The sequence below is a fragment of the Dromiciops gliroides genome, chromosome 2 (genome assembly GCF_019393635.1).
Source record: "Dromiciops gliroides isolate mDroGli1 chromosome 2, mDroGli1.pri, whole genome shotgun sequence".
NCBI classification, from domain to species: domain Eukaryota; kingdom Metazoa; phylum Chordata; class Mammalia; order Microbiotheria; family Microbiotheriidae; genus Dromiciops; species Dromiciops gliroides.
This window is the reverse complement of record NC_057862.1, coordinates 267,385,975-267,412,855: the sequence shown is the minus strand read 5'-3', so window position 1 is coordinate 267,412,855 and position 26,881 is coordinate 267,385,975. Positions and strand designations below refer to the sequence as shown.

Sequence of the window (26,881 nt, the reverse complement as noted above, 5' to 3'; positions counted from 1 at the left end):
AAATAATTTTGATTATAATTAGGGAAATTCATGATGAAGTTACAATATGAACCTTAAGATTCAAATCCAAATCAGTTCCATATCTTAAGCAATGGTCCTATGGTTGGGGATAGAGTTAAATAATACAATGTTAGCAGTCACCCCAAATAAAATGTCAGCTGTGTAAGACTAGAGTGCATTTCACTTAGCTTTACATTTAAGGTGAGGCAACACAGAGAATAAATAATCACATCATTAGTTTTCTGGTGCTGGGAAAGAAACTAAAAGGAGAAGGCTGCCAGGATAAGGTAGAAAGCAAAATAACTATAAAGGACAGATGAAAAAAGATGCTATCTGCATCCAGAGAAAGAAATGATAAGTAGAAGTATGTATAGAATACCTATGCCTATGTATATATGTGTATATGTGTGCATGTGTGCATTTATATATATATACATATATATATGCATATAAATATATATATGTATATGTCTAATTTTTGCCATCTGAGGTAGGATGGGGGAAAGGAAATTTACATGATAACTATTTAAAACTATTATATGTATATTTATATTTAAAAGGAATAACAAGTTGTACATAGTGAATTTGCACTTTCAAGTACAATCATCTTTTTATTGTACTATGTAATGAAAATACTTGTTTTATTCCATAAATTTAAAAAAATTAGAAAGTAAGCCTATGGAAAAAGATAATCACAAACTCTTACAAAAGAAATAAATGTTGACAATCTCTACAGATGTTATGCCTTTGAATTTATATTCAGAGGATTATATAGTATTTACTTATGTTACAAAAGACTCTGGACTCAAATAGTCCTAGGCTGGGAGCCTGACTCCAGAGCATTCAGTTTCTTTCTTTGGTTCATTTTTCCCATTCTGGAACAAAATCTTAGGGACTGATAATCAGAGCTTAGGAATGGCTTAGGTCTAGGTCTTCCTAAATATGGGTAACAATTCCCCTTCAAGAAAGGTACCTAATGGAACATATGGTTATCAAGTTAAGTTAAGCTTTTATTTCACCCACTAGAGAAAATAGTCAAGATACAAACAACTCATAGGAAACTATTAAAAATATAGAAACAAAAAAAATTCAAGTAGTCCACAGATGCCTTAGATGTTCCTAGAAAAGTAAAAAAAAAAATTGAACTACTATTTTCCCTTGTCCACTTCAGAACAAGACCATAATACTGATTGATAAGATCTAGAACTCTTGGGGTCTCAGAATGGTATGTCTTTCAGCTATAAGGCAACTCCAATCAATAGCCTCCTTCTTTTTTTTTTTTGGAAGTTTTTACATAGTTTATTTATGCTCTTATGAAAAATCATCTTCATGGATAAACATCCTCATAGTGCCTTTTATTCCTTCTTTTTGCCAGCACTGACATTTGCCTTTGTAGTACCCCTGACTTTCTTCATTCTGTTCTTGCGTTCCTTTTGCTGCTTTCTTGACATCTTTTTCTTCTCATACAAGCCATGTCTTGCAAGTCTGTGCTTTGGTTCATTTTTCTTTGCATAATCAAGGGAATCATAAATCATGCCAAAGTCTGTTGTTTTGCCACCACCAAAATGGGTTCTGAATCCAAAGACAAAAATGACATCTGGAGTTGTCTTATGCATCTTGGCCAGTTTTTCTCGAATTTCAGTCTTGAGTACTGTGGCCTTTCCAGGATGAAGGACATCTATAACCATCTGTTTACACTGAAGAAGTCTGTTTGTCATGAACTTCCTGGTTCTGATGGTTAGTGTCATTCATGGTGGCAGCCAGCTCCTTGAGCAGCAGGAGAGGGCACCTCCTTTTCTTTTTGAGAAGAATATTATTAAGGAAATCTTCTCTATCTGGGAGGCTAGTTGCAACTCAAATCAAGACTGGAAACAACTACTGTTCTCAGAAAAGGAAACAGAAAGCCAGATGTAGGCCAGGAGAAATCCCCCCTCCTCTCTTCAACTCTCCCCCTTCAACCTCCATTCTCCCACATACCTTACTACTTATTTCTTTTTTTTTTCTTCTTTTTTTTAGTGAGGCAGTTGGGGTTAAGTGACTTGCCCAAGGTTACACAGGTAGTAAGTGTTAAGTGTCTGAGGCCAGATTTTAACTCTGGTCCTCCTGAATCCAGAACTGGTGCTCTATCCACTGCACCACCTAGCTGCCCCTACTTATTTCTCTGAAAGTTCAATGCAGAAGAGTTTAGGAAAAGAAAAATTGAGTCTTAAGCTGACTCTCAAAAAATGGAGATGAGAAAAGGTCATTCTAGAAGAAGGGGAAAGAGTGAGAGAAATAATGGTGTAGTGGTAAGAAAGAAAGTGTGTGTATATAGAAGTGAAGAGGAAAGATATAAAACTGGAAAGAATAAGGAAAGAAGTAGGATAGTTAGGACCAGGTGATGGATGGACCTGGTGATAGAAGATCTTGCATCTGAAACTCAAACTCAAGGGGGAACCATGATGACCTTTTTGATATGTGTTATCTAGTTCTCCCCTAGACTTTGACCTCTTTGAGGTGAGCTACTCTCTTTTTCCTTACTTTGAATTCCCATTTCATAGCATAGTGCCTGGCACAGAGTAAGCACTGCTAGTTGACTCACTGTCTTATAAGAGAATGACACTAAATAAATGGTGTTTGACAAAAGAGATCTTGAAATCTTACATAAAGTGGACTAGAACAGTAGAAACTCAGGACAGGAAGACTGCCTATTGCATTTACCTAGATTTGAGTAATTTATTCAACAAGCATTTATTAAGCTCTTACTATATACAGGTACTATACTAAGCTCTGGGAATACAGAGAAGACACTAACAATGCCAGCCCTCAAAGAGTTTACTTTTTAATGAGAAACTAGGCAACATGTAAATGAATAGGTATAGTTATTATATTATATTATGTTAGTTATTATGTTATATTATGTTATGTTTATATTATATCATCATCTATCATATCACATTATATTAATACTAATTATATTAATTTTATATTAATATATTACTTATTATATTATAGTTCAGAATTAATGCACAGAAGGTAAGAATCTAGCATATGGAGTGAATGTCTCCTATAGAAGGTAGTATATAGGCCAAATCTTGAAGAAAAATGGAAATTCTAAAAGGTGAACAGTGTGGTGGGAGAACATTCTGAACATGGAGGAGAGTCAATGGAAAAGTATAGAGATGTGAGATGACATATTGTGTGTGAGGAATAGCAAATGACCTAATATAACTGAATTTTAGAGTGTATGGAGGGGAAAAATTATAACATTAGAAAGAGACAAAAGGGCCAGATTGTGAAAGATTTAAATGACAAAAGGAAGAATTTCTATGTAATACTGGAGATAATAGGGAACTGCTGAAGTTTACTACAAGTGGGGAGAGAGTGTCATCAACAAACCTACATTTTGGGAAAATCACTTTGTCAGCTTTGTAGGGGATGGATTACAATGAGGGAGAGAATTAAGCTTAGGAGACCAATCAGAAGTCTCTTATTACATTTGGGAGATGATAAGGCTCTGAAAGAGGATGGTGGTTGTATCAGTGGAAAGAAGAATACATGAGAGATGTTAAGAAGATAGAAATAACAATATTGCCACTCAAATGGATATTCTGGCTGAATATGAGTCAAGAAGGACTCTGATGTTATTAATATGATTGTTTAGCAAGATGGCTATGCCCTTGACAACACAGAAGTTCAGAAAAGTAGAAAGTTTTAAAGAAAAGATAATGAATTCTGATTTGGACATGTATAGTTTGAGGTACAAAATTGATTTCCATTTTGAACTGTCTAATAGGCAGTTGGTGATAAGGGACTGAAGTTTCACTTTTCTTTATTTCATGCCAGTCTTTTTATGATTTTCTAGAATCAACCAGCTAATTGTTTCTTTTTTTAAAATAGTATTTTCTTTTTTCCAATTACATGCAAAGATAGTTTTCAGCATTCATTTTTGTAAGATTTTGAGTCCCAAATTTTTTCTCCCTCCCTTTATTTCCTCCCCCTTCCCTAAGACAGCAAGCAATTTGATATAGATTACACAGTACAAACATGTTGAATATATTTCCGCATTAGTCATGTTATGAAAGAATCATAACAAAAGAAGAAATGGAAAAACAACAAAAAGTGAAAATAGTATACTTCAATCTGCATTAAGACCTCATAGTTCTTTTTCTGGATGCGGAGAGCATTTTCCATCATGAGTCTTTTGGAATTGTCTTGTATCATTATATTGCCGAGAAGAGGTAATTCTATCACAACTGATCATCACACAATGTTGCTGTTACTGTGTCCAATGTTCTCCTGGTTTATTTCACTCAGGACTAGTTCATGTCAGTCTTTCCAGGTTTTTCTGAAATCTGCCTGCTCATCATTTCTTACAGTACAGTAGTATTCCATTACAATTGTATACCACAACTTGTTTAGCCATTTAGAGGGATGAGGACCTCTCAGTTTCCAGTTCTTTGACACCACAAAGATCACCTTGAGAGACCCATGGTATTGCTCTGTCAACAGATATATGAAGTTTAAAATCTTTTGGGTCATAATTCCAGATTGCTCTCCAAAATGATTGCATCAGTTCACAGTTCCGCCAACACATTTTTCCACATTCAATTTTTTTTCAACATCCACATATTGGCATTTGTCATTTTTCACTATCGTTTTAGTCAATCTGATAGGTATGAGATGATATCTCAAAACAGTTTTAATTTTCATTTTTCTAATCAATAATGATTTAGAGCATTTTTTCATTTGCTTATATATATATAAGTTGTGATTTTCTCATCAGAAAACTGCCTTTGGAAGAAGCTGTGCTATATGATTGTAGTGGAATGGTCTTGCGCTACAGGAAATGACAAACAGGATGATCCCAGAAAAACCTAGAAAGACTCATGAACTGATATATAGTGAAGTGAGCAGAGCTGGGAGGACATTGTGCATAGTGACAGCAGTATTATTCAATGAGCAATTGTGAATGACTTAACTACTCTCAGCAATGCAATGATCCAAGACAATTCCAAGGGACTGCCCTTGGCCATTTATCAAATGGGGAATGACTCATATTCTTTTGAATTTGACTGAGTTCTCTATATATTTGGGATATAAGACCTTTAAGAAATTATCTGTAAAAAATTCCCCCCAGTTTTCTGCTTTCCTTCTAATCTTAGTTTCATTGGTTTAATTATATAAAACCTTTTCATATAATCAAAATCATCCTTTTCACATTCCACAATGCTCTCTCTTGTTTATTCATAATTCTTCTATCCATAAGTCTGATAGGTAATACGTTCATGTTTTTCTAGTTTTCTTATGATATCTCCCTTTATTTCTAGGTCATACATCCATTTTGATCTTATCTTGGTAAATGGTGTAATTGATCCATACCCTATTTCTGCCATACTGTTTTCCAGTTTTCCCAACAATTTTTACCCAATAGTATATTATTAGCCCCAAAACTTAAATCTTTACATTTGTCAAACACAAGTTTACAATAATCATTTACTATTGTATGTTCACTCTTTTCCACTGATCCACCTTTTTATTTCTTAGCCAGTACCAGATAGCCTTGATAATTACTACCATATAATACAGTTTAAGATCTAGTACTGTTAAATCTTCCCCCTCCAATTAATTCCTGTGATATTTTTGATCTTTTGTTCTTCCAAATGAATATTTTTTCTAGCTCAATAAAATAATTTTTGGTAGTTTGAGATGGCATTGAATAAGTAGATTAATTTAGATAAAATTGGTTTTTTTTATTATGTTGGTTCTGCTCATCCATGAACAATTAATAATTCTCCAATTATTTAAATCTGACTATATAAAAATATTTTATAATCATATTCATGCAGTTCCTGGGTTTATCTTGGCAGGTTTATTTTCAGGTATTTTATATAGTCTATGGTTATTTTAAAGGGGGGTATCTCTTACTATCTCTTCTTGCAGGGTTATTAGTGATATTACATAAATGATGGTGACTTGTGTGGGTTTATTTTATATCCCACTACCAAAGTAGTGTAAAAATCATTATTTCAACTAACTTTTTAGTTGAATCTCTAGGATTTTCTAACTATATCACCACATCATCTGCAAAGAGAGAGATTATCTCATTGACCATTCTAATTCCTTTAATTTCTTTTTCTAATAAATTCATACCTTCATTGATACAGGCCAAGATTACATTAACTTTGTTTGGCTGCACCATCATATTGAGCTCACTAAAACAAAAGACTTTTTCTTTTAGGAAAATTTCTTTCAAACCATGTTTCCCATTAATTGTGAAGTAAACATTTAAAATTATGACTCAGATATATGAGGTTTGATATTGGGATAAAAGGAATTTCAGCTATTTTCAAAGTCTATGATACCATGAACCCTAAAATGTTATCAATCCAATAAACTAACAGCAGTGAAAATTAATCTATTATATTTAAAACATTCACTTTTTATCCCTACCATGCTATGCCAGGGCTGTATAAGGCTGCCCCTGAGCTTGCAATAGAACTCAAATATGTTACCCTCTCCTCTCTCTGGAGCCATCATCTTTCCTAGTCCACAAAAAGACAAAAAGCAAATATTTCTTCTGGATGAATCTTCAATGTGGCAGTGCTCTGTAATATAACACTACTTAGCCAGAGAATGGAGGAACACAGGGAGCTCAAAGAGGACACCAGAGTATGAATGCATCTACCAACTGTATTTGAAGCAAAAGGTACAGCATACATCCAGGTCAGATCTGTCTTTCCTAACTTGAAGCAGAGACTAAATACAATGAAATGTGAAATGCCTGGTATGGGAGGAGAATGAGGCAACTTTGAAGTCCAACACCCAAGGAAAACTACAATCAAGAGGAAGGACAGAAGGGACAGAGTGGAATTACCAAATATCTTAGGTGGTATGCTCTTTTTCTCTTTTTTTACTGTAAGCATTTAGAGATATAAATTTTCCTCTTATTACTGCTTTTTCTCTATCCCATAGATTCTATTTAATTATCCATTCATTTATTCATTTATTGATTTATTTATCTAATCATCCATTCATTTATATATTTATTTGTGTGTGTGTTGTTTTTTTCTTTTTTCTTTTTTGGTGGGGCAATGAGGGTTAAGTGACTTGCCCAGGGTCACACAGCAAGTAAGTGTCAAGTGTCTGAGGCCAGATTTGAACTCAAATCCTCCTGAATCCAGGGCTGGTACTCCTGCACTGTACCACCTCGCTGCCCTATCCCATAGGTTTTTTGTTTGTTTGTTTTTAGCAACAAACATTTATTTTATTTTTTCCAGTTACATTTAAGGGCACTTTTCAACATTCATTTTCATAAGATTTAGAGTTCCAAATTTTTCTCCCTCCCCCCTCCCCAAGATCACAACCAGGTTATATATGTACAATCCACAAGTGCTCTTTTTATCAGTTCTTTCTAGGGGGGTGAATAGTAAACTTCCTCATTAGTCCCTTGGAATTGTCTTGGATCATTGCATTGCCGAGAGTAGTTAAGTCATTCACAATTGCTCATTGAATATTACTGCTGTCACTATGCACAATGTCCTCCCAGCTCTGCTCATTTTACTATATATCAGTTCATGAGTCTTTCTAGGTTTTTCTGGGATCATCCTGTTTGTCATTTCCTATAGCAAAATACCATTCCACCACAATGATATAGCACAGTTTCTTCCATCATTCCTCAATTGAAGGACATTCCCTTGATTCTCAATTCTTAGCCACCACAAAGAGTTGCTATAAATATTCTTTGTACAATTTTTCCCCCTTTTCTCTTTTTCATGATTACTATTGTCAACTGTTTCCCTTCCATCCTATTCCCTTCCCTATGATATTCATTCTATTATCAATCTTCTTTCATCCTATCCCTCTTCAAAAGGGATTTGCTGGGGACAACTAGGTGGCAAAGTGGATAAAACACTGGCTTCTATCTGTCCTCTCTCCCAATCTGCCCTTCCTCCTTTTGCCCCTCTCTCTTTATCCCCTTCCCCTCCTATTTTCCTGCAGGGTTAGAGAGATTACTTCACCCAATTGAGTGTGTACTTATTCCCTCCTTGAGCCAATTCTAATGAGATTGAGGTCTTTGAGCCAACTCTGATGAGTGTTAGGCTCATTTGCTGCCCAGATTAAATAGATTACTCCACCCAGTTGGGTATGTGTTAGTGCCTCCTTGAGGAAGCTCTAATGAGTTTAAGGTCTTTGAGCCTTTTCTGATGAGTATAAAATTCATTTACTGCCCTGCTCCTCTCCCATCGCTTCCCCCACTCCATAAGCTTTTTCCTGTTTCATTCATGTAGGATTTCACCTCTGCCTTTCCCCTTCCCCCAGTGCATTCCCCTCACCCCTCAATTTAACCCTAAAGATGTCATCATGGGGCAGCTAGGTGACACAGTGGACAAAGCATCCACCCTGAATCCAGGGGGATCCCAATCCAAACCTGTCCTCAGACCCAAGACAGTCACCTATTGCACGACCCCAGGTATGTCCCCCAACTCCAATTTTTTTTTGTGGGGCAATGGGGGTTAAGTGACTTGCCCAGGGTCACACAGCTAGTAAGTGTTAAGTGTCTGAGGCCGGATTTGAACTCAGGTACTCCTGAATCCAGGGCCAGTGCTTTAACCACTGCGCCATCTAGCTGCCCCCCCAACTCCAATTTTTTATGGTTCTCTAGGGTCTTGTATTTGAAAGTCAAATTTTCCATTCAGTTCAGGTCTTCTCATCATGAATACCTGAAAGTCCTCTTTTTCATTAAAGTCCCATTTTTTCCTTGGAAAGATTATGCTCAGTTTTGCTGGGTAGGTGATTCTTGGTTGTAATCCCAATTCCTTTGCCCTCTGGAATGTCATATTCCATGCCCTCCAGTCCTTTAAGATAGAAGCTGCTAGATCTTGTACTATCCTGACTGAGGCTCCACATTACTTGAATTCTTTCTTTTTTGGCAGCTTACAATATTTTCTCCTTGACCTGAGAGCTCTGGAATTTGGCTATAATATTACTAGGAGTTTTCCTTCTGGGATATCTTTCTGGAGGTGATCAGTGGATTCTTTCAATTTCTATTTTAGCTTCTGCTTCTAGAATTTCAGGGCAATTTTCCCCTGAGAATATCTTGGAAGATGATGTCTAAGCTCTTTCCTTGATCATAGTTTTCAGATAGACCAATAATTTTCAAATGATCTCTCCTGGACCTATTTTCCAGGTTAGCAGTTTTTCCCAGAAAATATTTTACATTGCCCCCCCCCTTTTTTTTTATTCATTTGGATTTGCTTTATTGTGTCTTGGTTTCTCATAAAGTCACTAGCTTCCATTTGTTCAATCCTAATTCTTAGGCAATTATTTTCATCAGAGAGCTTTTCTATTTGACTTTTCAAGCTGTTGACTTTTTTCTCATGTCTTTCCTGAATCACCCTCATTTCTCTTTCCATTTTTTCCTCTACCTCTCTAACTTTATCTTCAAAGTCCTTTTTGAGTGCCTCTAAGGCCTGAGACCAATTCATATTTTTCTTGGAAGCTTTAGATATAGGGGCCCTGACATTGACATCTTCCTCTGAGGGTGTACCTCGATCTTCCTTTTCACTGAAGAAACTTTCTATGGTCCTCACCTTTCTCTGTCTGCTCATCTTGCCTTTCTTTTACTTGGCTTTTAGCTCTTTAAAGTGGGGCACTGTTTCCAGGCTGCAGTATCCCAAGCTTAAGAAGTCCCAGGTGGTATGATCTAAGGAGGATCAGGTTCTTCACTTGCCTGACCTGTTCCCTGGTCTGTAGATGACTCCAGACCAACTTGCTAATCAACCAGCTTTGTGTGTTGTGGTTGTTAGCTCTGATGAGGCTGTGCCCCTCCCCCACCTGGGCCACTGCTACTCAAGCCTACCTCCTGGTTCTCAGCAGGGGTGAAAAATCCACGTTCTGCCTCAGCACCAGCATGGATCCCTATATTCTCCCCCCTGCCCAGGGCTCAGCCCTCTAACCAGACTGAGCTTAGTTCCAGATGACACTGGTGCTTCAGCTGATTCAGAGGCTCTGGGGGTCTCCTTCTCTGGTACGGCCTTCCTGGGACTGGAACTGTGTCAGGGTGACTGTGGGATTGGGCTCAACTCCTGGATCAGCACAGCAGCTCCCTCCTTCTGACCTTCCAAGTCATTATTTGCTAGAAGATGATTTCAGCACATTCTTCTATGGCTTTTGCTGCTCCAGGCATTGTACTATGGCATTATTTAGATGTTTTTTGGAGCGATCGTGTCATGAGTTCAAGAGCTCACTGCTTTTCCTCCTCCCATAGGTTTTTGGTTTTGGTTTGGTTTGGTTTTTTTTAGTTTGTAGACTTTTATTTTCCAAATTACATGTAAAAGCAAATTTTGACACTAATTTTTTTAAAGCTTTGTATTCTAGCTTCTCTTCCTCCCTCCCCTCCCATCTGCACCCCAAGAACTCAAACAATTCAACAAAAATTATACATGAGTAGTTATGGAAAACAATTCTATATTAGCTAGGTTGTGAGAGAAAACAGATAAAAACAAAACTTCAGATTAAGGAATTAAAAAAAAAATGTTTCAGTCTGTTTTCAGATACCATAAGTTCTTTCTCTGTAGATGGACTGCAGTGTTCATAAGTTCTTCAGAGTTGTATTGGATCATTGCTTTGCTGAAGATAACCACGTGCTTCCCAGCAGATCATCTTACACTAATGTTATTTTGTATACATTACATTTCTTCCTGCTTCAGTTCATGTGGGTCTTTCCTGGTTTTTCTGATAGCATCCTGTTCATCATAATTTTTATATAGTACCTTGAACTTGACAGAGAATTTTCTTCACAATAGCCCAGCAGAGTAGGTACCATACATTTTGCCATTGTAGTCAATCATCATAACTATTTCCCTTCATCCCATTCCCTTCCAATAGACTCTATTGTCTATCTTATTTTGCCCTAATCCTCCTCAGGTGTTTAGCTACTGACTGCCCCCTTCCCCACTCTACCCTCCCTTCATTCACCCTTCCCTCCTTATCCTTTTCTCCTCCTACTTTCCTGTAGGATTAAATAGATTACTCTTCCCAATTGTGTGTGTGTGTGTGTGTGTGTGTGTGTGTGTGTTATTCCCTCCTTGAGCCCACTCTGATGGGGTTAAGGCCTTTGAGCTAATTCTGTTTTCTAAATTTTTCTTCCTCCCTCTTCAACTCTCCATATGAAATCAAGCAATTCAATATATGTCATGCATGTGGTGTTATGCTGAACTTCACCTTCCTCTAAAGTGTTTTGCTTTTTACAGCTCCCTCTGACAAACTTCCCTTCTCTCCTTCCTCTCTTCTCCCCACCACCTCCATCTCCTTCCCCTCCCACTTTTCCTCAGGGCAAAGATATATTACTATACCCACTTGAGTATGTATGTTATTCCCTCTTTGAGCCTATTCCAATTCTCACTCCCCCTCTCCCTTTCCCTCCTCCCCTTCCCTCCATAGGTGTTTTTCTCGTTTCCTTCATGTGAGCTACCTCCCCCCCATTCCACCTCTCCCCTCCTCCAGTCTATTCCTCCTACCCCTCCCCCCTATTTTAAAGATGTCATCATGGGTTAGCTAGGTGGCACAGTGGACAAAGCACCAGCCCTGGGCCCAGGAGGCCCAGAGCCCAAATCCGGCCCTAGACACCAGGCAACCCACCCTGTTTGTTCCACAAAGGACAAGGATACATAAAAAATAAATGCTTTACAAATACCATCCTTTCATATTTAGTTCAGACCTGTGTCTTCTGTATATTCCTTACTGAAAAAGTTCTCATGAGTTGTACGTATTATTTTTTCATGTGTATGACTGTAAACAGTTTAACCTTTTAATGTCCCTCATGATTTCTTTTCCCTGTTTACATTTTTATGCTTCTCTAGGGTCTTGTATTTGAAAGTCAAATTTTCTATTCAGTTCAAGTCTTTTCATCACAAATGCCTGAAAGTCTTCTTTTTCATTGAAGTCCCATTTTTTCCTCTGAAAGATTATACACAGTTTTGCTGGGTAGGTGATTCTTGGCTGTAGTCCCAGTTCCTTTGCTCTCTGGAATATTATATTCCATGCCCTCCAGTCCTTTAATGTAGATGCTGCTAGATCTTGTTTTATCCTTATTGGAGCTCCACAGTATTTGAATTCCTTTTTTTTAGCTGCTTGCAATATTTTCTCCTTGACCTAGAAGTTCTGGAATTTGGCTGTAATATTCCTGGAGGTTTTCCTTTGGGGATCTCTTTCAGTAGGTGATCAGTGGATTCCAGGTCAGCTGTTTTTCCAAGGAGGTATTTCACATTGCCCTCTATTTTTTCATTCAATGGGATTTGCTTTACCATGTCTTGGTTTCTCATAAGGTCACTAGCTTCCATTTGTTCAATCCTAATTCTTAGGCAATTATTTTCATCAGACAGTTTTTTTTAATCTCCTTTTCCATTTGGCTTTTCAAGCTGTTGACTTTTTTCTCATGACTCTGCTGCATCACTCTCATTTTTCTATTCATTCTTTCCTCCCTCTCTCTAAATCTTCCTTCTATCTCTCCTACTTTCTTTTCAAAATCACTTTTGAGAGCTTCCATAGCCTGAGACCAGTTCATATTTTTCTTGGAAGCTTTGGATGTCGGGGCCCTGTGGTTGATTTCCTCATCTGATGGTGCCCCTTGATATTCGTTGTCGCTGAAGAAGCTTTCTGTATTTCTGAACTTTCTTTGTTTGTTCATCCTTTACTTGAATTTAAGCTCTCCACTGGGGCCTCTGCTTTTCAGTACCTCTACTGTTCTCAGTGTCAGAGGGTCCCAGGTATTTTGGTTTGAGGGAGGGCAGGTTCTTCTCTTGCCTGGCCTGTTCTCTGGTCCAAATATAACCTCAAGCCTACTTACTAAACAACCCACCAGCAAAGCTTTCTGTGGTTTTGTTCTTAGCTTTGATAAGCCTGCACCCCTCCCCTACCTGGGCCTCCTGCCACTCAGGATTTCTTCCTGTTTCCCCACTGGGGTGGAACAGCCAAATTCCTCCCTATGTCCCCACTGGTACCCCTGTACTTCACCCCCAGCCAGCCATTCAGCCCTCTCACCAGACCGCACTCTCAGTTCTAGAAGAAGCTGGTGCTATAGCTGATTCAGAGGCTCTGGGATAAATTCCTCTGGCAGTGTGGATAGGGTCTCTGTCAGCACAATTGCGGGGTTGTACTTTATTCAAAGCTCAGCACAGCCTCCTGCAATCTATCTGTAGCTGGAGAATAATCTCAGCCTGTATTTTTGTGTGTTTTTCTGCTCCAGGGGTTCTTTTATTGCTGTTTGGGGGGAATTTGTGTCAGGAGCTCTGCATTTAATGTCTTCCTTCCCTATCCCATAGGTTTTGATATGCTGTCTCGTTATTGTCATTCCCTTTAATGAAATTATTGATTGTTTCTATGATTTGATCTTTAACAGACTCATTTTTTAAGATTAGGTTGTTTAGTCTCCAATTAGTTTTTAATCTATATTTCTGTGGTCCATTATTAAATATAATTTTATTGCATTGTGATTGAAAAAGTCTACTTTTAATATTTCTAATTTTAACCATAAAATTTTTATATTCTAATATATAGTAAATTTTTATAAAGGTAAAATGAACTGCTAAGAAAAATGGTGTATTCCTTTCTCTTCCTATTCAATTCTCTCTGGATATCTATTATGAGAAATAATTATACCAATATCTTGGTGACTTTTCTTCCTTGCACTCCAAGGTCCAGTTCTCCTTAAAAGTAAGATTCATATGGGTTAAGCCAAAGCCAAGCTTACAAAGAATCTTGGGTAGAGAGCGAGCCATTTATCTACATAACTGAAGGATTTTACTGATGAGATTTAGCCTTCACCAAACCACACCTAGCTGGAAACTATTATGCTCTGATCAACTTGGATGGGGTCTACATTCTTTCTCTGATGTCTTTTTTACCAAGATTTGAGTGACCTATGTCCAGTATTCCCAGACTTCTTTTTTTTTTTTTTTTTTTTTGCGGGGCAGTGGGGGTTAAGTGACTTGCCCACAGTCACACAGCTAGTAAGTGTCAAGTGTCTGAGGCCGGATTTGAACTCAGGAACTCCTGAATCCAGGGCCGGTGCTTTATCCACTGCGCCACCTAGCCGCCCCCACAGACTTCATTTTAATACAACACACCTCCAGTCATGTCAGGCAATTAGATTTGATTGCTTATGTGATGGACCTCCAACAGTTAGAAGGATTTATAAGCTGTGACCCCTCTGCCATTAGGGATCTTTAGTTTGAGAGAGATGGCTATTGGCCATCCTTTTATTAATAACCTGCTGGCCTATTAATATAATGATTAAATTACCCAGAAACTATGTCTCTCATATTTTTAATCATCACACTATCATATCTAGATTATTTAAAATTCTATTCACTTCCTTGACTTTTTTCTTACTTTTTGTTAGATTTATCTAGTTCTGAAAGAAGATTAAAGAGCCCCACTGTTATGATACTATCATATCTATCTCCATCTGTAATTCATCTAACTTTTCTTTTAAAAATTTAGATGCTCTAGTATTTGGTACATATAGGTTCACTATTGATATTGCTTTATTGTCTATGGTAATTTTTTTTAAAATGTAGTTACCAGGTTTATCTCTTTTAATTAAATCAATTTTAGTCTTAACTTTGTCTGAGATTATGTTTGCTACCCCTGCCTTTTTTTGCTTCAGTTGAAGCATTCTACTCCAACTGTCTATTTTAACTCTGTGTGTATTTCTCCTTAAATGTGTTTCTCATAAACAACATGTTGTTGGATTCTGATTTTTAATCCATTCTTCTATTTGTTTCTGGTTTCTGGTTATTTCATTCCATTCACATTCAAAGTTATAATTATTATTTCTGAATTTCCCTCCATCTTATTTTTATTCATTATTGTATTTCTTACCCTCTCTTTTTATCCCATCCCTATTACCTTATTCCCTCCCTTGTTGTCCTATTCCTCAATCTATCCATTCCTCTGAGTCCCTACCCACATCTTCCTAAATATTAGCCGATATACCCTTATGAGTCCCTCCCTTATTCCATCCTCTACACTTCTTATTTCTTTTTAAGTTCAGAAAACCTTTATACCCTTTTAGATGAATTGGGTATGCAACTAAAAAAAAAACTAGAAAAAGAACAAACTAAAAATCCCCAATTAAACACTAAATTGGTAATACTTAAAATTAAAGGTGTGAGAATTGGAATACCACCCCTGCTGGAGAGATACTGTAGAGAAGCCCTGCCATGGCGAGAAGTCTAGTGAGGATAGGTCAGATGGTCTTCAGCATCCGGAATTCATCTCTATAGAGCCACTTGTTAGTTCTGTCAATCAGAGCTGCTAGCCAAGCTAATTAGCTTGGGGCTCTGTGTGTGGATGGCCCTATTTCCTGTGAGAGAGGGGGCTTCTCAGAGAGAGAAGGGAGGAGAGAGATCACTCTCTGGCGCATGTGAGAGAAGGAGAAGGACGCTGCTGATTCCAGGTGGTGGTGAGTTTGTGGGTCATATATTCTTTTTCTTTCCCCTATTCCCTTTTTCATTGTCCCTAGCTTTATTAACCTCACTTGTGTTTAAATTTGTTCCCATTAAAAAATCCTGTTTTGTTTATTGAAAAGAGGCTGTTAATTTCCCACCCAATTAACTCTCCCCATTATTAAATTTGGCCCTAACAAAGGTAAAATTAATGAAATTGAATGGAAAAACCATTGAGTTAATAAATAAAACTAGGATTTGGTTTTATGAAAAAATCCATTAAAATAGATAAACTATTAATTAATTTGGTTTTTAAAATAGAAAAGAAAACCAAAACACTAGTGTTAAAAATGAAAAGGTTAAATATAGCACAAATTGAAGATGAAATTAAAGGAAGTACAAGGAAGGGGTTTTTTTTGCCTTATTATATGCCAATAAATCTAACAACTTAAAAGAAATGGAAGAATATTTACAAAAATATAAATTTAGATTAGAACAAGCAATAAAATATCTAAATAGACTTATTTTAGAAAAAGAAATCAAACAGGCCATAAATGAGCTTCCTAAGAAAAAAGTACCAAGACCAGATGAATTTGCAAGTGAATTCTATCAAACATTTAAAGATTAACTATTTCCAATATTAAATAAATCATTTGGAATAATAGGCAAAGAAAGGGTCCTTCCAAACTCCTTTTATGAAATAGCTGATACTGATACCCAAACCAGGAAGAGTAAAAACAGAGAAAGGAAATCATAACCTAAGTTCATTAATGAATATGAATGCAAAAGTCCTAGCTAAAAGATTACAAAAATATATTACAAAGATTATACATCATGCCAAGTGGAACTTATACCAGGAAGGCAGGAATGGTTTAACATAAGGATTAACATAATTGAGTAGATAAATAATAATTTTTTTAAATCATGATTACATCAATTGATGCAGAAAAAGCATTTGATAAAACACTCATTTCTATTTTAAAAACTCTTAAAAGTATAGTGTAAGGGGCTAAAATTCTAGCTATACTATCTAAAATCTAATGAGTGGTCACCAATAAATTATAAGCTTTAGTAAGAGTATTTAAATGTTTAAGTATTTATTAAAGAGCATTAGGATCAGAGAGAAATGTAAAAATCTAACTATTTCTAAGAGACCCCATCATCCAACCCACCATGGCGAGGTCAGGAACCAAAAAGAGGCAGAGGCCCTCCACCAGCATCTGCTTCCCACTTCATGTCCTCCTCCCAGAAATGGGAGGCTCCTCAAGTTGATTGGCTGGTAGCCTTGATAGACAGTACCCACAAGCAAACGTCACTTCCTAACGCCAAGGACCTTGACTGCATGGCTTGCTCTCAGAGACCTTCTCCTCATGGCGGAGGTTTTCTACAGTAAGTCTCCAGCAGGTGGCATCATTCCAATTGTTACAATAGATATAACTGGATTTTTCTTAAATTGATAAAAAGCATTTTCATAAAATCATAGCAAGCATTATTTGTAATGGGGATAAGTTAGAAGCCTTCCCAGGAAAATCAGGTGTGAACAAAGGATGCCCACTGTCACCAATATTATTTAATATTGTATTGGAAATCCTAACAGAAATAAGAAAAGAAAAAGAAATAGAAGGAATTAGGATAGAGAATGAGGTAGTAATGCTATCTCTTTTTGCAGGTAATATGATAGTATGCCTAGAAAATTCCAAAGACTCACTAAAAAAGTTAGTTAAAAAAATAATAACTTTAGCAAAGTAGCAGGATATAATATAAATCAATATAGATCATCAGCATTCCTACATTAGCACAAACAAAACCCTGAATAGATAGTAAAAGATACCCTATTTAAAATAGCTCTAGACAGCATAAAATACCTGGGAGTACACCTGCTAAAACAAACCCAGGGACTATATGAACAAAATTATCCAAAAAAGTTTTATACAAATAAAATCAGATTTAAGTATTTGGAGAAATATTCATTGTTCCTGGGCCAGTAGGGCCAATAAAATTAAAATGGCAATTTTACCCAAATACTTTTATATATTCAATTCCATCCCAATTAAATTACCAAAAGTAAGTATTTTATTGAGCCAGAAAAAATAATAAAATTCATTTGGAAGAACAAAAAGTCAACAATATCAAATTAACTAATGAAAAAATGTAAAGGAAGGAGGTTTAGCACTACCAGATTTAAACTATATTATAAGGCAGTAATTATCATAACTATCTGGTACTGGCTAAGAAATACTAAAGTAGATCAGTGCACCAGAGTAGACATACAATTTACTGTGGCAAATCAATATAGTAACCTTGTATTAGACAAATTAAAGACTTAAGTTTTGAGAATAAGAATTCATTATTTGGTTAAAATTGTTGGGAAAACTGTAAATAAGTCTAACATAAATTGAGCAAGATCTTACACCATTTACCTAGAGAAGATCCAAATAGAAACATGACCTAGATACAGAGATATTACAAAAAAAATTTCAAGAACATAGAACAAATTACCTATCAGATAAGCAAACAGTTTGTGAATAAACAAGTAGTATAAGGTATAAAATAGGTAATTTCAAATACATTAAAAAGGTTTTGTACAAATGTAGCCAAGATTGGAAGGAAAGCAGAAAATTGGGGGGAGAAGGGAAATTTTACAATTTCTCAGATTAAGGTCTCATACCTTAAATATATAAAGAACTTCCTCAAATCTATAAAAATATAAGTCATTTCCCCAATTGATAAATGGTTCAAGGATATGAACAGGAAGTTTTTACAGTGAAGAAATCAGAACAATTTCTAGTCAGATAAAAAAAATGCTCTAAATAATTATTGATTGGGGAAATACAAACAATTTTGAGATACCGCTTTACATCTATCAGGTTGGCTAATGTGATTGAAAGGGAAAGTGACAAATGTTGGAGGTGATTTGGAAAAATTGGGACACTAATTCACTGTTGGTGGAACTGTGAACTGATCCATTTGCGGTGTATTATCATGATGGAATTCTACTGTGCTATAAGAAACGATGAGTTTAATTATTTTAGAAAAACATGAAAAGACTTGAATGAAATAATGAAAAGCAAAAAGAGCTGAGTATATAATGACAGTAATATTGTTTTAAGAAAAGTTTCGAGTGACCAAGTCATTTTGACTATTATAAATACCCAAATTAACTACAAAGGACCTATGAAAGAAGACGTTATCTTCTTTTTGTTTGTTTGTTTGTTTTTTTTTATCATGTATTAGGATATATGTTTCTCCCCAACCCCCCTGCCCCAAGGTAAAATAACTCTTCATGATCCTCCATGATGCCTCTGCAGCTGAGCTGGTGCCTTCAAGTAAGTCCCCTAAAAACACAATCTCTCTGTATGTCCATCTTCCCATGTCCATATCACAAATATGGTTGATCCTTTGACAGTTCCCACTTTTTCATGGGAGGTGCTGATGTAACTGGCTTTTTCCCAGAACTTGTCATAGTCTCATTTTAGCTCTTAGCAGCAAGACCAGACTCCAAAGCTTTCACAGTAGACATTAGGACTGAAGGAGGAGAGGCTTCCCATCATCCATCATGAGTACAACAGTAATTGTTTGAAAGTTTATGGCTAGGGCCCACTGGCATCTTAGGGGGTGGCTGAGTTCTCTTAGCTATTTTCTGGTAACATAACTGCAAATTAGCTTGGAGATTATGCCCTGAGGTTGTATTCTGGAGCCACTGGATGAAGCCAGTGGCCAACTGCCATCTTGAGTCCCAAGAAGATGTTATCTTCATTCAAAGAATGAATTGATAAATAGAAGTATGCATAGAATGGTTTTGAATACACACAGACACATATTATTGTCCAATGGTAGCCATCTCTATAGGGGGAAGGGAAGAAAGGAAAAAAAAAAGGAAAGTTACATGATTACTTTACATTTAAAAGGAACAGCAAGTTATACATAATGGATTTGCTTACCACTTATAATAAAGTTTGAGATTTAATGTAACTAGACCATCTTCTTACACATTTTTTCCATTGATTCCTTAATAACCATGACCTTTTGGTTTTTTCAGATGAATTTTGTTATTTTTTCTAGATTTACATAATATGTTTTGATAGTTTGATTGGCACAGCACTGAAAAAAATAGAATAATTTAGGTTGGATTGTCATTTTATTATATTGACTAGGACTACCCATGAGAAATTACTATTTTTCCAATTGTTTAGATCTAACTTTATTTGTGTGAAAAGTGTTTTTATAAAAGTTCAGGTCATAGACTTCCTGGGTTTCTCTTGGCAGGTAGACTCCCAAGGATTTTATATTGTCCACAGTTATTTTAAATACAATTTCTCTTTTATCTCTTGCTGCTCAACTTTGTTGGTAATATGTAGAAATGGAGATGATTTATGTGGGTTAAAATAAACCCAATACAAAATAGTATTGTGCCACTTTGCTAAAGTTGTTAATCATTTCACTAGTTTTTTTAGCTGATTCTCTAGGATTTTATAAGTATAACATCATATCATCTGTAGAGTGATAGTTTTGTTTCCTCAGTGCCTATTCTAATTCCTTTAATTTATTTTTCTTCTCTTATTGCTATAGCTAATATTTCTAGTATAATATTAAGAGAGCCGATAATGGATATACTTGTTTCATTATATCGGGAAGGCTTCCAGCTTATCCCCATTACAGATAATGTTTGTTGATGGTTTTAGAGAAATATTACTTACCATTTTAAGGTAAACTCCATTTATTCCTTTGCTTTCTAGTGTTTTTATTAGGAATGGGTGCTATATTTTGTCAAAGGCTTTTTCTGCATCTATTGAGATAATCATATGGTTTCTGTTGGTTTTGTTATTGATATGACCAATTAAGTTTTCCTAATATTCAACCAACTCTGTGTTACTGGTATAAATCCTACCTGGTCATAGTGTGTGATCCTTGTGATATATTGCTATTGTGTTGTTTAAAAATCTAAATGTGGGGGCAGTTAGGTGGCACAGTGGATAGAGCACTGGCTCTGGATTCAGGAGGACCTGAGTTCAAATCTGGCCTCAGACACTTGACACTTACTAGCTGTGTGACCCTGGGCAAGTCACTTAATCCCAATTGCCTCACCAAAAAAAAAAAAAAATCTAAATGTGGGTTCCCCCAGTTTGGGGGGAAACTGGCTAAAATCACTGATAAATTCACTAAGAGTCTGGGCTTTTAAGAATTTATTAAAGCTTGGGGGCAGCTAGGTGGCACAGTGGATAAGCACTGGCCCTGGATTCAGGAGGACCTAAGTTCAAATCTGGCCTCATACACTTGACAGTAACTAGCTGTGTGACCCTGGGCAAGTCACTTAACCCTCACTGCCCAGCAAAAACGAAAGCTTGGATATATTCGGTATAGCCAGAGAGACAGAAACCTTTCCTTTCCTAACAGTCCACGTAAAATTCTGCCACCACACCAATGTCTCAAACCAAAAGAGGAAGATCCCTTACACCAGCATCTGCTTTCTACTTCCTGTCCTCCTCCTAGAAATGGGAGGTTCTTCAAGCTGATTGCCTGAGAGCAGTCTCCTGTTGATGTAGCAGTCCATAGCCTCTGAGAACACTCCTTCTCAGGGTTGGCTAAATTTAAATTCAAGATCTAATTACCTTTACGTGGGTATTTAGTAGTTCCTCATTCACACCCAATTCAAACACTACTAAGTCAATCAAGTCGGACCCCTGGGGATCTACAAAATTTCATTATTTTAACACACTATAAACTCTGCTAGTTTTTTATTTTATATTTTTGCATCAATATTCATAAGGGAAATTGTTTTATAATTTTGTCTCTGTTTTGGCTCTTCTTGCTTTAGGTTTCAGCACCATATTTTTGTTGTAGAAGGAATGTGATAGGACTCCACCTATTTTCCCAAATAGTTTATATATTATTGTGATTAATTGGTTGGGTTTTTTTGTTTGTTTTTTTCTGGGCAATGAGGGTTAAGTGACTTGCCCAGGGTCACATAGCTAGTGAGTGTCAAGTGTCTGAGGCTGGATTTGAACTCAGGTACTCCTGAATCCAGGGCTGGTGCTTTATCCACTGCGACACCTAGCTGCCCCGTGATTAATTGTTTTTTAACTATTTGTTAGAATTTGCTTGTGAATCCATCTGGTCCTGGAGATTTTTTCTTAGGAAGTTCATTGATGGCTTGCTCAATTTCTTTTTCTAAGATTTGGTTATTTAAGTACAGTGGTACTCATCATTAATTGGTTCCAGAAGGCACAATGAGTGGCAAAACAAGTACCAAATGAATTTTCCCCATAAGGAACAATGTAAATTGAAATAATCTGTTTCTGAACCCCAGAAATTTCACATTTTACTTGGCAATTTATAAATTGATGGAGGTTTTTTAATACAAAACCTTAAAACTAGACATAGATAAAATAAAATACATTTTAACTTCACTTTGCCAGTTTTGTCACAATTGAAGACTTGTTGGGGCTTCAGAAAAAAGGCTGGTGGGAAGGAGGTGGGATAGAAAAACCAAGGGAAGGGGGAGTGGTCAACAGAGCCAGCAGTGAGATGGGGAAGGGGGCAGAGCAGCCAGGCTGTGTTGGGAGGAGAATGGGTGAAGGGAGGAGGGACAGCGGTAGCTTCAACCAGAACTGAGGCAGCAACTGTGGGGCCACTGCAGGACAGGAGAGGAGGTGCTGGCCAACACTTGGGCCAGGACTGGTTGCCCAGCAGCTGCCAGGGAGCAGAAACCACTGGATGCAGGGCAGTGTTGTGACTCATATGGGTTTTAATAAGTGAGGAGGGCCGAGCAAGTGTAGCATGCTGAAGCATTTTTTTTTCTGGTCAAAGTGTGTCAAATAGGGAATTCAATGAGTTTTGAAGCCAAAAAAGTGCTGAGGTATGGCAATATTTTATTTCTTCTCCTGTTAATCTGGGCAATTTTCATTTTTGTAGCTATTCATCTATTTCAGTTAGATTGTCAAATTTGCTGACATATAGTTGGGGAAAGACTATATTCGCTTATGCTGCATAGTTGATTCTTTGTTGTAAACCTAACTCCTTTGCCTTCTGGTATATCATATTGTAAGCCCTCCAGTTCTTTAATGTGGAAGCTGCCAAATCCTGTATTATCCTGGCTATAGCTCCACATTGTTTCTTTTTGACTCCTTGCAATACTTGCAATCCTTGATCTGTGGAATTTGGCTATGATGTTCCAAGAAGGTTTCATTTTGGGATTTCTTTCAAGTGGTAATCAGTGAATTCTTTCCATTTCTATTTTTTCCTCCGGGTGTAGTATTTCAGGTCAATTTTCTTTGATAAATTCTTGAAAGATGTTATCCAAATTGCTCTCCAGAATTTTTGGGTCAGTTCACAACTCCAGCAATAGTGGATTAGCATCCCAGTTTTCCCACATCAACACTTTGTTTTCTATATTCAGAAATTAGTGGTAATTATCCTGTATTTTTTCTTACAATATGGTATTCAGATAAACAAGCTGTGGTATATGATGGAGATGGAATATTATTATGCTATAAGAAATGACAAGCAGGATGATTTCAGAAGGGCCTGGAAAGACTTGCATAAACTGATGTGTAGTGAAGAGAGCAGAACCAAGAGAACATTGTGCACAGGGACAGCATATTGTTTGATGAAGAACTATGAAAGTCTTAACTATTCTCAACAATTCAATGATCCAAGACAATCCCAAAGGACTATTGATAAAACATACTATCCACCTCCAAAGAAAGAACTGATATTGATGACAGAAACATACTATATTTCACTTTCTTTCATTTTTTTCTTTTGTTCAAGTTTTCTTATACAAAATAACTAATATGGTAATGTTTTACATAATTGTACATGCATAATCTATATCTGATTTCTTACCTCATGGAGGGTAGGGGGAGGGAGGGAAGGAGGGATAAAAATTGAAACCCCAGACTATAAATAAAAATGTCTATTACTTTTTAAAAAAACAATATGGTATTCAGGATTTTTTACTTGAGCTCTCCTGGGAGATCTATAATCCCTAAATTGTCAGTACACATTTACCTTCAAGATCAATATCTCTTGCCTGTATGGAGATCCTTTTTCTTTTAATATTATTGCTTTTTGCTTCTCTTATTCTTTTTTTTTTTTTGGTGAGACAATTGGGGTTAAGTGACTTGCCCAGGGTCACACAACTAGTAAGTGTTAAGTGTCTGTGGGTGGATTTGAACTCAGGTCCTCCTGACTCCAGCGCTGGTGCTCTATCCACTGCACCACCTAGCAGCCCCCTTCTCTTATTCCTTATTGTCATTCACTTATTTTTATTTGCATTCCTGATCCATTGTTTTCTCTTTTGATTCTTTGGAGAAGTTTTCCACAATGGATATTTTTGTATTGTATACCTCACTCTTAAAAGTATCAATTTCTTCTTGAGAGAGAGGGAATATAAATATTGGATCATTGCAGAAATTTTCTTATTTCCAGGTTTGTGTGGTTTATTACTTCCTCCTGTCTTACTTGTGATCATTTTTTCCTATGTGCAATGAAATACCTTCCCTTGTTCTATCCCATACTACTCTTCTGGGTATTACTTTCCAATTTGTTCAGTTGTGCCTCACACATGGAGGAATTATCAATTCCTCCATGAGACAGAGAGTATAGAAGTATGGGCCTATGGTAGAAATATTTTTTTTAAGTGAGGCATTTGGGGTTAAGTGACTTGCCCAGGGTCACACAGCTAGTAAGTGTTAGGTGTCTGAGGTCAGATTTGAACTCAGGTACTCCTGACTCCAGGGCTGGTGCTCTATCCACTGCACCACCTAGCTGCCCCTAGAAATATTTTTTATGTATCCTCAATTATGTGGTTCATTATTACTTCCTCCTGTCCTTCTGTGATTAAATTTTTTTCCTATTTGCCATTAAATATCTTCTCTGGGTCCACCCCCTCACTCTTTTGAGTTTCGGTTGCTCCAAGATGATTTCCTTTTCTGGGGGACAGTTAGGTGGCGCAGTGGATAGAGCACTGGCCCTGGTTTCAGGAGGACCTGAGTTCAAATCTGGCTTCTGAGACTTGACCTTGGGCAAGTCACTTAACCCTCATTGCCCTGCTTTAAAAAAAAATTATTTTTAAAAAGATGATTTCCCTTTTCTTGAGTCATGATGTTGTCTGCGGAGATACAGCCCTTTTTCAGAAATAGTGGTCTTTCTAAATATCAAATGCAGACTATACAATTTAAAGTCTCCATCTCCCATTACTTCTCCCTTCATGGGAATTTTCTTCCCTGGGACCATCTTGTACCACAAAATTTAGATTTTTTTCCTTTCTTTCCCCACATTTAATTTGTCCCTTTGTTACCTCACTTACTGTCCTCTAGCTTTTCTTTCCAAAACAATAAAAAGTTATTTTCCATTTTTTTTCTAGGTTTTTTTAGTTGCATGATTAGGGTACATCATACACATCCATACACTTTCTTTCCCCTGATTTATTTGTCCTACTATTCTACAGTTAAAACTCACACACACAGAAATATTAACCTGAAGGTAGAGTGTTGTGAGGTTTATTGCAAAATGTTTCAGAATTATTCTTCACCTACTATCCTCCACTTTTATCTTTATCTGCTTAGGTTCTTTGCCACAGAGTAGTTAGCAATGCCTTAACCATATATGTGTTGTAAAGACCACTAGGACTTCTTCCATCCTTATCAAGGGGAGTGCTAACCTTCTCTCCTTTCATACAACACTGCTTATGTTCTTTTATAAATATCTTAATGGACCTTGAGTTATTTTATTGTTACTTTCTAATTTCCACTCTATTTTTTTTTCCTGTGGGGGTTGTTTCATTACTTTTGCTTTTCTTTTGGATGTATTTGTTTACCTTTCTCATGTTTCTGTTGCTTCAGGTGTTTGTAAATATCTACTTGAGGTTTTAAAAATTTTTTTTAGGTATGCTTCAAATATTTGTCTTATTATGTCCATCTATTTTAAAATTGATGATTAGGCCGAGTTTTGCAGGATATGTCATTTTGAGAAGCATATTGAATTCCTTTGCTGTTCAGACCACATTATTTTGTTCTCTCCTGTTGTTTGTGATGGATATGGAGTAGTCATATTATTTAACTATCTTTTCCTTTATATCTGAAGGTTTTTTGCCTAGTTACTTGAAGAATTTATTGGTTGTCATTGATAGCCATAATATATATATATGTATTATATGTGTGTGTGCATTACTAAATTTGAATACATATGTCTTGGAGTTTTAGTGTAGGGATATTCCCTCCTTCTGTCCCTAGATAATCTATAGATTTTTTGATAGGCATTTTTCTCGTGTTCACAAATTGTGGGTAGTTTTCTTCTATTATTTTATATATTATGGTAATCATGTTTGTTTGGTTTTATTTTACTTGAGATCTTCTGGGCGATCTAAAATTCTTAAGTTGTCATTACACATGCATCTTCAAGATCAATATATTTTTGCCTGTATGGAGATTTTTTTCTTGGGGCAGCTGGGTGGCGCAGTGGATAAATCACCAGACCTGGATTCAGGAGGATCTGAGTTCAAATCCAGCCTCAGACACTTGACACTTACTAACTGTGTGACCCTGGGCAAGTCACTTAACCTTCATTGCCCCACCCCCAAAAAAGAGATTTTTTTTTCTTTTAATGTTTAACTTCTTGTTTCTCTTATTCCATATTGTCGTTCACTTCTGTGTATTTACATTCCTGATCCATTGTTCTCTTGATTTTTGGATAAGGTTTGCCATCATTCAAATTCTTCTATTCTACCAATTATATTTCTGCTATGCATGCCATACAATGCTTTCACCATTATTATTTCTATGTTTTCTTGAGACTGCACAGGTTCCTCTGCCTCATCATTTGTCACTTCAATTTCATTTTTCTTGCAATATTTTTTCAGATATATTTGGCTTTGTTTAGGTGCCTTAGTGACCAATTTCTCTTCTGTTTTAATTTCTTCCATCTTGAATATTGGCTTGTGCCCAATGTTTTTAACTGCATTTTCTCCTTCCTGAAAACTTTGGTAACTTTAGGGTTTCTTTTTTTTTTTTGGTTTGTTTGTTTTGCCCTCATATAGTGAGGATAGCCCTTGCCTACATATAGCATAGGGGTATCATTGTGTTGCACAAAGGGAGACAGAATAGACATCTCTACCTTCTTCCCATACCCTTCTCCAAAGGAGACATTATTTCCTTCCAAGAGGGGTTGGGACCAGAATGGAGGGGTATCAGGCTAGAATGAACACAAACACATATTTATAATATATATTATTATGTTATTATTAGTCTGCAGTGAACAGCATTTCAAGTTTCCTGATTCTTTGGATACATTCAAAATTAAATAATTCTATTTTTCATCCAAGGCTAGGTGATAAAATAGACTTGGAGTTAACAGAGGAGTCTTATAGTGCTGGCTCTGCCACCATATTATTATACAATTAGGAGGCAATTACATAATAATAATAATAATGAAACACATTATATAGAGGA

General features: G+C 36.5%; 1 protein-coding gene, 1 non-coding gene and 1 pseudogene across 2 annotated transcripts; all 3 read right to left on the bottom strand.

Annotated features, from left to right (window-relative positions):
* Positions 1-1,355: 1,355 nt before the first annotated feature.
* On the bottom strand, positions 1,356-1,739 carry LOC122738023 (40S ribosomal protein S24-like). The gene has a single exon (XM_043980064.1). It carries the CDS (start codon positions 1,716-1,718, stop codon positions 1,356-1,358), a length of 363 nt encoding a protein of 120 aa, XP_043835999.1. The 5' UTR covers positions 1,719-1,739.
* Positions 1,740-18,810: 17,071 nt separating this feature from the next.
* On the bottom strand, positions 18,811-19,188 carry LOC122738702 (annotated as a pseudogene).
* Positions 19,189-24,989: 5,801 nt separating this feature from the next.
* On the bottom strand, positions 24,990-25,117 carry LOC122745137. The gene has a single exon (XR_006355422.1). It is a non-coding gene; the product is annotated as a U6atac minor spliceosomal RNA (small nuclear RNA).
* Positions 25,118-26,881: the final 1,764 nt, after the last annotated feature.